The 13416-nt window shown below is 49.2% G+C and overlaps 1 protein-coding gene across 1 annotated transcript in view; it reads left to right on the forward strand.

Moving 5' to 3' along the window:
- Positions 1 to 10593: 10593 nt before the first annotated feature.
- Positions 10594 to 13416, forward strand: part of TNXB (tenascin XB) — a 54187-nt gene continuing 51364 nt past the window's right edge. The window contains exons 1-2 of the mRNA XM_056128006.1: positions 10594 to 10999; positions 11289 to 13121. Of these exons, the coding sequence (XP_055983981.1) occupies positions 10594 to 10999; positions 11289 to 13121 (2239 nt within the window). The remainder of the gene's footprint in view (positions 11000 to 11288; positions 13122 to 13416) is intronic.

Here is a 13416-nt window from a genome sequence, read left to right on the forward strand (position 1 = left end):
TCCCTGGCACCTCTTGGACTCCTAAGCACCACTGGAATAATCCCCAAGGACTGAGGCAAGAGTCAGACAAACCCTTGAGCACCACAGAGTGTGGCTGAGAGAGAGAGAGGGAGAGAGGGAGAGCGTGAGAGAGAGACAGACAGACAGAGGCAGAGATAGAGACAGAGAGATAGAGAAAGAGATAGACAGAGAGACACAGAATGACAGAGTGATATTCTTTTTTTAAAAATTTTTTATTAGTGAATCACCATGAGGTACAGTTACAGACTTACAAACTTCCGTGCTTGTGTTTCAGTCATACAATGCTCGAGTACCCATCCCTCCACCAGTGCCCATTTTCCACCACCTATGATCTTAGTATCCCTCCCACCCCCTACCCCACCCCACCTCTGTGGCAGGGCATTCCCTTTTGTTCTCTCTTTCCTTTTGGGTGTTGTGGTTTGCAATAGAGGTATTGAGTGGCCATCGTGTTTGATCTATGGTCTACTTTCAGCACGCATCTCCCATCCCAAGTGGGTCCTCCAAGCACACTTTACTTGGTGTTCCCTTCTCTATCTGAGCTGCCTTTTTCTCCAGCATGTGAGACCAGCTTCCAAGCCATGGAGCAAACCTCCTGGTATTTATCTCTACTGTTCTTGGGTGCTAGCCTCCCATTCTGTTACTTTATATTCCAGAGATGAGTGCAATTTTTATATGTCTGTCAAGAGAGAGAGATTCTTGCTTGTCAAGATGAATGAATGGGGACTAGAGCAATATACAGCAGGTAGGGCATTTGCCTTGCACGTGGCCGACCCGGGTTCAATCCCCAGCATCCCATATGGTCCTCCAAGCATTGCCAGGAGTAATTCCTGAGTGCAGAGCCAGGAGTAATCCCTGAGCATCACTGGGTGTGACCCTCTCCCAAAAAAGCAAAAATAAAATAAAAGAGGAATGAATGGTGAGACTGTGAGCTGGGGAGAAGTAAGAGGGGGGCAGAAAATATGACCGAGTTCTGTTTCAGAATTGTGAACTGGACACTACAAGTGCCCAAGAGGGGATGCCAAGTAGGCAGCAGAATCTATTACTTGGTACTAAGAGGAGATGACCATGCTGAACTTAGAGGTTGAGTGATTGTTCAGAAATTCATGTCATGGCTCTGGACAAAGGCACCTAGGTAGGTGATCAGACAGTAAGCCTCAACCTTGCTTGCACTTTACAATACCTGGGGAGCTTTAGGAAAAAATTGCTAGTAAAGTTCAGTTCCTGGCTAATATTTCAAGTGTTCAAGAGCTTTGTATCTCTTCTGAATACTATGTTGACAGCACCGATAAAGGATGTTCTTATGGGAGTTGTATTTAACAGTGCTCAGGGATTTTTTTTCTCAGCTAACAGATTTTTATTTAATTCAGAACTGAGAGAGATAACAACATAAACCCTGTGAGAATATCTTTGTCCCTGGATTTTTAAAAAAAAATTTTATTAGTGAAACACCATGTGGTACAGTTGTAGACTTACAAATTTTTGTGCTTGGGTTTCAATTATACAATGATCAAATACCCATCCCTCCACCAGTGCCCATTTTCCACCACCACGGATCCCAGTATTCCTCTCACCCCCCCATCCCCCCATCCTCCCCATCCCACCCTGCCTCTGTGGCATGGCATTCCCTTTTGTTCTCTCTCTCCTTTTGGGTGTTGTGATTTGCAAAAGAGGCATTGAGTGGCAATCATGTTTGGTCTATAGTCTACTTTCAGCATGCATCTCCCATCCTGGGAGTATCCTCCCAGTACCCTTTATTTGATGCTCCCTTCTCTATCTGAGTGCTCAGTGATTTTGAGGGAGGTCCAGTAAGATGAAGAGAAATGTTTCTTCGATTTCGTCTCACTGAGATTTCTGGGAGACCTTAAGGAGAACTGGGGGAGAGACGGTGGGGAAGCCAGAAGGGAGTGAAATGAAGCATGCCTGGGATGTGGGAAAATGGAAACCAGGAGGACAAAAATCTTTTGACAACCGTGTTCATGAAATAGAGGAGAGAGGTCTGTGGTGGCCAGAGGAGTGTGAGATTAGTGAAGGTTCTCTCATTTTAAGCCATCATTTTCACATAGCGAAATGCACAAATCTTTGTTTGGATCCATGCCTGGGAGTGTTCTGGGTCTACTCCCAGCTTGCTGGGGAGTGATTCCTAGTGGTGCTCAGGGGATCGTGTGGCGTAGGGACCAATTCCAACCCTCCTACATGCTAAAGCCTGAGCTCCAGCCTGTTGAGCTACCTCTCCAGCCCAGTAAAAGTAAAGTAAAGTAAAGGCCCTCCCGTTGATCATTGATTTGCTCGAGCGGGCCCAGGAACGTCTCCATTGGAGACTTTGTTGTTACTGTGTCTGGCATATCTCCAGCCCAGAAAAGCACAAATCCTAACTCCTGGATACATATTCATCTATTTAACCAGCATTTAGATCAGATCAAACGTTTCCCTCTTGTGACCCTTCCAGCCAACACTCTCCCTAAAGTACTTCTAATCTGTCTAATTGTGAAGATTAGCTCTGCCTAATCTGTTTTGTTTTAGCTTTCAGACCTTTTTTTCCCTTCTGGTTTTTGGGCCACACCCAGAGGTGCTTAGGGGTTACTCCTGGCTTTACACTCAGGAATCACTCCTGGTGAGTCTTGGGGAAACATATGGGATGCCAGGGATCCAACCCGGGTCTGCTTTGTGCAAGGCAAGAAACTTACATGCTGTACTATCTGTCTCCTGGTTTTTGTTTTCTAATTTTCCAACCCCCGTGGGGGGAGGCTTACACCCAGTGGTGCTAAGGTTACTCCTGGGTCTGCAGTCAGGAATTACTCCTGGCAATGCTTGGGGAACCATGTGGGATGCTGGGGATCAAACCCAGCTTGGCCGCATGCAAAGTGAAAACCCTATCCGCTGTACTATTGCTCCCTGCCTGGTTTTCAGTTTTGGTGCCACACCTGGCAGAGCTCTGGAGCTACTTCAAGCTCAGTGCTTAAGAGTCAAGGGTCACTTCTAGTGGTGCTCAGGAGTACTCAGGGAACTGTGTGGTGCAGAGGCTAGGAACTTGGGCCTCCGTAATCAAAGCCTGTATTCCAGAACTTCGATCTAACTCCCCTGATCTGCTGACTATTTTGAATTTTACATGCATAACACCATTCAATATATTATCTTTTGTTCCTATTTCTTTCTTTTCTATTTAATTCTTTTTTTTTTGCTTTTGGGGGTCACACCCAGCAATGCACAGGGGTTACTCCTGGCTCTGCACTCAGGAATTACTCCTGGCGGTGCTCAGGGGACCATATGGGATGCTGGGAATCGAACCCGGGTTGGCCGCGTGCATGGCAAACGCCCTCCCCGCTGTGCTATCGCTCCCGGCCCCTATTTTATTCTATTTTTATGAAGTTGCTCACAGTGATTTATTAAATTCAACACTAATCCCACCACCATTATACCTTCCCATCAACATTATTTCCAATTTTCCCAACCACCACCCAAGTCTGTCCCAATTGCAGGCCCTAAATGATTTATTTTATATTGCTTGTTATGATTAATTCACTAAAAATAATCAAAAAAGGTTTCCTTAAAAGAAAGTGTGTGAAGATTATTGTATCTCACCCTGGGACCATTAAGCTCTTGTATGAGTTTGCTAACCTGTTGCTACAGGTTAAACTTTGTGTGTTAATATTTTCTTAATTGAGATTGGTTGCCTTCTACTTTACATGCCATCCAATGTGTTGTGCTACTCCTGGTATATCAGTAGTGTAAAATACATGTAGAATATCACATGCCTGCATACTCCAGTAATTCTAAAATTTGAAATGGGGTAATACAGCTGGGATTAAATTTTTAACTAGATGGTGACTTTGAGGTTCAGAAACATCTCTGCAGCTTGTTGATCTCTTTTGTGATTTATTTACGAGTCTCTGGATAATGTCCATTATTAAGCTTATTTGGCATCAGAGGCAGTTTGTGGGAATAACTGCCAGGATCCCAGAAGAATAGGGGAATGGGGGAAGGTTGCTCATTCCTGACTTCGTGAGAGCCTGGAGATTTCAGTCACAAAATCTGCATACCTGAGGTTTTCAACAGATTCATTCATGGATGAGGCTCATCTGAGCCTGTGGAGTCTGGCCATGAGCATGGTAACGATTGGGTTCTGGAGGTTTCCAGCTCCTGGGGCTCTGTTTGGGCGGGAGGGTGGAACTCACACTCCCCCCCACCAATGTCCCAGTGTGTCTGTTTTCTTTTGCCGAACATTGTGTGTGACATTTGTTTTTGCTTGTGCGCGTAGCAAGATGTTTTTATTGCTGTATAATATCTCATTGCAGGACTAGGCCACATGTATTTCTATTTTTCCCCCCCACTGTATTTGTTCTATGAATGACAATTTGTTGTTTCCAGTTGTGACTGATAAGTAATCATAGGAGCACTCTTGTACCTATCTTTGGGGGGGCATAGATAATCATTTCTGTTTTATATTTGCCAAGAAATAAAATTACTATGTTCTAAGCTACTAGTGGTTATTGTCAAAGAGTTTTCCATAATGGTTGCACTAATTTATGCTGCTGTTTATAATAGATGAGCATTCCAGGTCATCATGTACTTGCCAGGATGGAGAGATGATAGTCTCTGTAATTGTAGTTATTTTTGTGAATATTTGATGGAATTTCCTTGTGTTTTAATTTGTATTCCCTTGGTTGCTTATAATATTGCATACCTTTTCATATTTTATTGGTTTTTGTATATATACATATATGTATACACACTATATATGTGTGTGTGAATATATATGTATATATACATATATATGTATATATACATATATATACACAAGAACCAACTATATATATATATATAGAGAGAGAGAGAGAGAGAGAGTTCTTGGGCCACACCTGGTGATTCTTGGGGCTTACTTATAACTCTGCACTCAAGAGATCATATGGAGTGTCAGGGGACCCCATATGGTTTGTGCTCAAGGAACCAGAGGGGTGCCATTATTTGAATCCAGGTCTGCCACACGCAGGGCAAGAGCTGTACTATTTCTTGGGCCCTAGATATATATTTTTACGTAGTATCACTTTATGTCTTTTGGAAGTTTAGTTTTTTATTTTAGATTTTAAATATTTGTCTCTCGTTATCTCTCTGCCTCCCATTATGCCTCTCTTTCTGGTTGTATGTTCTAGCATAACTCACATACTTTTTCTCAGTCTGAAGCTTGGCTTCTTTTTGTGTTAATAGTGTCTCTAAAATGTTTTGGTGTGTGTGTGTGTGTGTGTGTGTGTGTGTGTGTGTGTGTGTATTGGTGGTGGGGGTCTACTCCTGACTGTGTGCAGGGGACCTTGCAGTGCTGGGAATAAAACCTGGGCCTCCTTCATGCAAATGTGCTCCAGCCCACTGAGACCATTGAGCTATCTCTCTGGCCTTTGTAGCATCTTTTGTTGAAGTTATCAATTTGGGATTGGGTAGGGCCATATGGCAGTGCTCAGTGATTCTTCCTGGCTCTGTGCTCATAAGAGACCCTTACTTTGCTCAGGGGATCTTATGCAGTGCTGAGGACTGAAGCACAGTTGGCAGCATGCAAAGCCAAGCACCTTACCGTCTGTACTGTCTTTACAGCCTGCATGAAGTTATCAACTTCAACTCTTAATTTCTCTCTCTCTTTCTCTCTCTCACACACACATACACACAAACACACACACACACACTTTTGTGCCACAAAGGAGGTGCTCAGGAACCACTTCCAGCTCAGTCTTCAGGGTTTCAAGGTACCATTGCAATTCCAGGAATTGAACCAGGGATTCCCCACGTTTTGCATATTCTCCAGTTATCTGAATAATCTCCTGGCCCTGTATCAATCTTTTATGGTTCAGTTTTATGTTATATATATATATATATTTGCTCGAGCGGGCCCAGTAACGTCTCCATTGGAGACTTTGTTGTTACTGTGTCTGGCATATTGATATATCTGAATGTGTGTATATATTATATATAAGTTTTGGATATGTATCCATATATATATATATCTCCTTATATCATCCCCTGAACATTGCTACAAGTTATTCCTGAGTGTAGAGCCAGGAGTAAGTCCTGACCATCACTAGGTATGGCCCCAAAACAATATAAATATATATATGTTTTGTGTATATATTATTTTGTATATGTATACATATATTCAATTTTATGTTATATATTTTATATATATTTTATATGTTATATATTTTATATATGTTATATATTTTATCTAGTCCTTTTAAAAGGACTAGAGAGTAATTAATATAGGGTTTAGGGTGCTTGTCTTGTACAGACTTTGGTTCAAACCCCAGCACTGCATATGGTTCCCTGAGTACATATAATTGTAAGCTCCCTGTGGCATATTTAATATGCCAAAAAGAGTAACAAAAGAGTAACACAATGGGGACATTACTGGTGCCCACTCCAGCAAATCGATGAACAATGGGAGGACAGTGCTACAGTGCTACATATAAGTGTGTATATATATATATATATATAGTTTGTTTGTTTGCTTGTTTGTTTTGGGGAGACCCCTGGCAATGCTCATGACTTGTTCCTGGTTCTGCACTGGTGAGGCTCTGGGGCCTATATGTGGTATCAGGTATTGAACCCAGGTTGGCCACATGCAAGGCAAATACTTAGCTGCTGTACTATCTCTTTGGCTTCTATGTGAAATCTTTTATGGTTAAAATTTATATGACTAAGGGGGCTGGGTGATAGCACAGTGGGTAGGGTGTTTGCCTTGCAAGTGGCCAATCCAGGCTCTATTCCCAGCACCCCATATGGTCCCCCGAGCATCGCCAGGAGTAATTCCTGAGTTCAGAGCCAGGAGTAACCCCTGTGCAATGCCGAGTGTGACCCAAAAGGAAAAAAATTTATATGACTAGGCTCTAAGAGTTATTTGTTGACTCCACGGTTATAAATGTTTCCCTCTATATTTTCTTTTTGGGAGGGCAGAAGGGGGGTTGGAGGAAAGCCAGGCCAAACAGTGCTCAGGACTTACTCCTGACTCTGTGTACTCAGAAATCACTTATGGTGGTACTCAGGGAACCATATGCAGTGCTGGGGTTTGAACCAAAGTCTGCTGTGTACAAGACAAGCACCCTAAACCCTATATTAATTACTCTCTAGTCCTTTTAAAATATTTTATCTCTTCTTTTATTTTTCTGTTTTGGAGTCACACCCAGGAGTGTTCAGTGCTTACTCCTGACTCTGTGCTCAGGATCAATTCTGGTGGGGCTCAGGAAACAAAATGAAGTGTCTGGGATTGAACCTGGTGGGTCACATGCAAGGCATATACCCTACCGGCTATACTGTTCTGGCTCCATTTAGTATGTGCTGTCAAAGTGACCACTGTATTTTCTTCTCAAAAATATTGTTCTGAAAGGTATTGCTTTATATTTCACACAGGTCCTTAGGTTAATTTTTTTTGTTTTTAGTTTTGGGTGCCACTGGTGGTACTCAGGGGTTACTTCCAGGTTGGTACTTGGAATTCCTGGCAATGCTCAAGGGACCATGCAGTTTCAGGGATCAAAAACAGGTTCTCTCATGTCAAGCTTGCACTGGTCCTTTGAGATATCTCTCCAGCCACATTAAATTAATTTCAAAATGACTTCTGGGGCTGGAGCAATAGTACAGTTTGTTTGACTTGCACATTGCCAACATGGGTTCAATCCCCAATATCCCACATGGTTCCCCAAGCATCATCAATAGTAATCCTGAGTGCAGAGTCAGGAGTAACCCATGAGCACTGCCTGGTGTGGCTCCCCCCAAAAAACAAAAAAAGAAATATCATTTCCGTATGTAGATATAGGTATAGTAGACATTTTCCCTGTGTGCCTTCAGTTGACAGTACCACTTAACAAAGAAAACATTCGGCTTCTTTTTTGTTTTTGTTTTGGGGCCATACCTGCTCAGTGCAGTGCTCAAGGGTTACTACTGGCTCTACAATCAGGAATTATTACCTTACTTGCTATACTAAGGCCCTGACCCCCATCCATTTCTCTCTTAATTGCACTAGCATCTTTGTCATTAATCAGGTGACCATACACATGTGGGGCTGTTTCTCTGGATCCTCTTCAGTTCTAACTCTACCTGAATATTTATTTATTTATTTAATTTACTCAGGGGTTACTCCTGGTTTTGTGCATAGGAATCACTCCTGGCAGTGCTTGGGGGACCATATGGGATGCTTGGGATCAAACCCAGGTGGGCCACATGCAAGGCAAAGATCCTAGCTTCTGTATTATCACTTTGGTTCCTGGGCATTTATAACAAATTTTGATATTTGGTATAAATACTGAGAAAAAAAGTGTTATTCTTTTGTTAATGGGAGGTAAGTGAGCTTTATGGAATGGGTTTATTTGATAGTGAGCAGATGAATAAGAGAGAGAAAGTGGGGGGGGATATATACTTTAAAGTTTCTGAGAAGAGGGGCTAGGGCCCAGAGAGATAGATCAATGGACTAAGCACATACTTTTGTGTGTGGGAAGCCTATGTTTGGTCCTCAGCACCCCATGGTCTCCTGAGCACCACCAGGAATGATTCCTGAGCCCAGAGGTGGGAGTAGCCCCCAAGCATCAGTGGGTATAGCCCAGAAACTGAAAATAAAAGGGGAACAGAATTTCTGAGAAGATGTGTGCTGGAATTCAGGTGTGCAGGGGATGGACCAGCCTTGGGCACTTACATGCTAGTCCACTCCACAGAAATGCGCTGGGGAGCCCGTGAGTGCCAGGCACAGGTGTTAGAGAGGTACCAGGGCAGACAGGGTCCCTGTTCTCGTGAGACTCTCATTCTAGCTACGGAGGAAGGGAACAAACAGATGACCCATCTGTTTGGGAACAAACAGGGATGATCCAGGCAGCAGTAAACACCACGAAGACACGAGCAGGGGGGTGCGTAGTGGAAGGGTGCTCTGACTGTGCAACAAGGAAGATGTCTAGGTGCCAATGACAAAGAAATTTAGGTTTTGAGCAGTAACTATCCACCCTAAAGAGTCCTGTGAAGAGCAGCCCCAGCAGGGACCCAGGGCTCAAATGAGCTCGCCAAGTCTGATGGGTGGGTCAGGCAGTAAATGTAACTGCAGACAATAGGAAGTGGGGTGGACATCAAACCTGCCCTAGCGTTGTGCTGAATGTGGATTTTTTGTTTGTTTGTTTTAGGCTACATCCTGCAGTGCACAAAAGCTATTCCCATTTCAGGGACCATGAGTGGGAGTTGATCCCAGGCCTCCTGCCTGCAAAGCACATGCTCCTGCCCTGTTACAATCTCTCTGCTCTCCTGAATGTCGTTGATTTAATTTTTTTTTAAGTGAAGCAAGATAGTTTTTATTGAAACTTACTTAGACATGAGGAGAGAGAGAGAAAGAGAGGAAGTACATGTAGAACATGGGTTGCTCCAGATGGAAAAAGCAAGAAGACAGAGACAAGAGAGTGAGATGTGTCCAAAGGAAACTTGGTATTGGAGAGCGAACTGAATGGGATTTTCCTTTTCCTTTTTCTTTCTTTGCCACACCCGGTAGTGCTCAGGGGTCACTCCTAGTGGGACTTGGGACCATATGGGAATACAACCCTGGTCAGCTGTGTGCAAGGCGAGTGACCTACTGATGTACTATCTCTCTGGACTCTGAATGTTGATTTTTATTTTGTTTTAATTTTTGGATTTTTGGGTGACCCGACGATGCATAGGGATTACTCCTGGCTCTGCACTCAGGAATTACTCCTGGTGGTGCTTGGGGGACCGTATGGGATGATGAGGATCGAACCTGGGTCAACCGCATGCAAGACAAATGCCCTACCACTGTACTGTAGCTCCAGTCCCAGAATGTTGTTTTTTAAAGTGTATTTGGTGGTTTTTTAAAAAAAATATTTTATTTTTGCTTTTTTGGGTCACATCCGGCAATGTACAGGGATTACTCCTGGCTTTGCACTTAGGAGTTACTCCTGGTGGTGCACAGGGGACCACATAGGATGCTGGGAATTGAACCTGGGTGGGTTCTTGCTGTGCGTATCGCTCCAGCCCTGTTTTTTTTTAAATCTTGGTTTGATTGGGGGGGCTGGAATGATAGCACAGTGGGTAGGGCGTTTGCCTTGCACGCGCCCGACCCGAGTTCGATTCCCAGCATCCCAATGGTCCCCCGAGCACCGCCAGGAGTAATTCCTGAGTGCAAAGCCAGGAGTAACCTCTGAGCATGGCTGGGTGTGACCCAAAAAGCAAAAATAAATAAATAAGTAATAAAATAAAATTTAAAAAAGATTAAAAAAAATCTTGGTTTGATTGTTTTGGGTTTTGGGTCATACTCAGAGGTACTCCGGGGTTAGTCCTGACTCTGCACTCATGAATTACTCCTGACGGTGCTGGAAGGACCATATGGGATGTTGGGAATTGAACCCAGGTCAACTGCATGCAAGACAAACGCCCTACCCCCTGTATTACCTCTCCGGCCCAAGCACAGGTGCATTGGGCAGATGAAGTATAGTTAGTGGGCCTGTGAGTGTGTTGGAGATGTGGGGGGTGTCTCTGTGTGGGGGGTGCATCTGTCTTATCTCCTCTGGGAAGTCACTTACCTCGCGCTCTCTCCCTGCAGCTTCCTGAGCGATGGCAGCCCGGTGTCCCCCCGCCTCCAGCCTGGCCCTTCTGGTTCTGCTGAGCACAGTCAGGGCAGGCCCCTTTGCTCCTCGGACCAGGACCAATGCCACACGGTCGGCCCTCCGTCCCCCTCCTCAGCCAGGGGGCCTCGTGGTGGAGCCGGGAGGGCGGAACCCCTCTTCCCAGCTTTATGAACATACCGTGGAAGGAGGGGAGAAGCAAGTTGTGTTCACCCATCGCATCAACCTGCCACCTTCAGCGGGCTGTGGCTGTCCCCCTGGCACCGAGCCCCCCGCCCCTGCCTCAGATGTGCAGGCTCTGAGGGTCCGGTTGGAGATGCTGGAGGAGCTGGTGCGGGGTCTCAAGGAACAGTGTTCTGTGGGATGCTGTCCTGCTACTGCCCAGGCAGGCACAGGTGAGCAGCTGACCCTTGTGGGGGTGGGGGGACAGAAAAAAGAGGATGGCAGAAGAGTGGGTGGGCACTATTGGTCATAGAAAAAGGCTTCCTTTCCTGGCCCTCCATGGTGATGAGGGCAGCCCAGGGCACATGCAGATGGGAGCCAGCTGCTGGCCTGTCTCCATGCAGCTGCTAAACCCAGGGAGGCCCCTAGAGTGACAGGCCCAGCTGGAGGCTAGGGTGGTCTTGCTGGGAAGATGCTCAGCAGCTGGGTGACTGTGCTGGCCCCGTCTCTCCTCCCACCCAGGTCAGACCGATATCCGCAGCCTCTGCAGCCTCCATGGCGTCTTCGACCTTAGCCGCTGCGCCTGCTCGTGCGAGCCAGGCTGGGGCGGGCCCACCTGCTCGGACCCCACCGACGCCGAGGTGTCCCCCTCATCGCCACCCTCAAACTCCTGCCCAGACGACTGCAACGATCAGGGGCGCTGCGTGGGCGGCCGCTGCGTGTGTTTCCCCGGCTACGCGGGCCCCAGCTGCAGCTGGCCCTCCTGCCCCGGGGACTGCCAGGGCCGCGGGCGCTGCGTGCAGGGCGTGTGCGTGTGCCGACCGGGTTTCACGGGCGACGATTGCGGCCAGCGCGCCTGCCCCCGGGGCTGCAGCCAGAGGGGGCGCTGCGAGGACGGGCGCTGCGTGTGCGACCCGGGCTACAGCGGCGAGGACTGTCGCGTGCGGAGCTGTCCCCGCGGTTGCAGCCAGAGGGGACGCTGCGAGAACGGCCGCTGCGTGTGCAATCCGGGCTACAGCGGCGAGGACTGCAGCGTGAGGAGCTGCCCCCGGGGCTGCAGCCAGAAAGGCCGCTGCGAAGACGGCCGCTGCGTCTGTGACCCGGGCTACACGGGCGAGGACTGCGGCACGCGCACCTGCCCGTGGGACTGCGGCGAGGGTGGGCGCTGCGTGGACGGCCGCTGCGTGTGCTGGCCGGGCTACGCGGGCGAGGACTGCAGCGCGCGCACCTGCCCGCAGGACTGCCACGGCCGAGGGCGCTGCGAGGACGGAGAATGCATCTGTGACGCTGGCTACAGCGGGGACGACTGCAGCGTGCGCAGCTGCCCCGGCGACTGCAACCAGCGCGGCCACTGCGAGGACGGCCGCTGCGTGTGCTGGCCCGGGTACACCGGGCCCGACTGCAGCGCGCGCGCCTGCCCGCGCGACTGTCGCGGCCGCGGGCGGTGCGAGAACGGCGTGTGCGTGTGCAACACGGGCTACAGCGGCGAGGACTGCGGTGTGCGCAGCTGCCCCGGCGACTGTCGCGGCCGCGGGCGCTGCGAGAACGGCCGCTGCGTGTGCTGGCCCGGGTACACGGGCCGGGACTGCGGCACGCGCGCCTGCCCCGGGGACTGTCGCGGCCGCGGGCGCTGCGTGGACGGCCGCTGCGTGTGCAATCCGGGCTTCACCGGCGACGACTGCGGGAGCCGTCGGTGTCCCGGGGACTGCCGCGGGCGCGGCCGCTGCGACGATGGCGTGTGCGTGTGCGACGCCGGCTACGAGGGCGAGGACTGCGGCGTGCGCAGCTGCCCCGCGGGCTGCCGAGGCCGTGGCCAGTGCCTGGACGGCCGCTGCGTGTGCGACGACGGCTACGAGGGCGAGGACTGCGGCGTGCTGCGGTGCCCCCGCGACTGCCACCAGCGCGGCGTGTGCCAGGACGGCGTGTGCGCCTGCTGGGAGGGCTACGCGGGCGAGGACTGCGGTCTCCGGACCTGCCCCTCCAACTGCCACGGGCGCGGTCGCTGTGTAGACGGCCGCTGCGTGTGTGATCCAGGCTACACCGGTCCCGCCTGCGCCACCCGCACCTGCCCGTCCGACTGCCGGGGCCGCGGGCGCTGCGTGCAGGGAGTGTGCGTGTGCCACGCGGGATACAGCGGCGAGGACTGCGGCGAGGACGCTCCGCCGTCCAGCGGCTGCCCCGGGGGCTGCGGGCCCCGGGAGCTGTGCCGTAACGGCCAGTGTGTGTGTGTGGAGGGCTTCCGAGGCCCCGACTGCGCCATCCAGACGTGCCCGGGAGACTGCCTGGGCCGCGGGGAGTGTCGCCAGGGCAGCTGCGTCTGCCGCGACGGCTACGCCGGGGAGGACTGCGGGGAAGGTGAGAGGCGGGGCTCTGCCACCCGGCGCGGGACGGGGGAGGAGGAGGCGGGCTCGAATTCCCGGAACCACTGGAGGGCGAGGGAGGTCACACCGGGAGGGACCTGGAGGCCCCAGTTTTTGGATTTCTGCCTGAGCAGGCCCCTTCAGCTGCTTTTAGAAGGGAGAGTGAAGGACAGGCTGGTGCCCAGGGCATCTCCACAGCAGGAGAGATATGACAATTGATTTTTATTTATTTTAAAGTTGTTTGTAATTCTTTTTAAAATCTATTTTATTTTGTGTAATTTTGGCTTTTT

The sequence above is a fragment of the Sorex fumeus genome, unplaced genomic scaffold, assembly GCF_029834395.1.
Source record: "Sorex fumeus unplaced genomic scaffold, SorFum_2.1 ptg000063l, whole genome shotgun sequence".
Lineage (NCBI taxonomy): Eukaryota > Metazoa > Chordata > Mammalia > Eulipotyphla > Soricidae > Sorex > Sorex fumeus.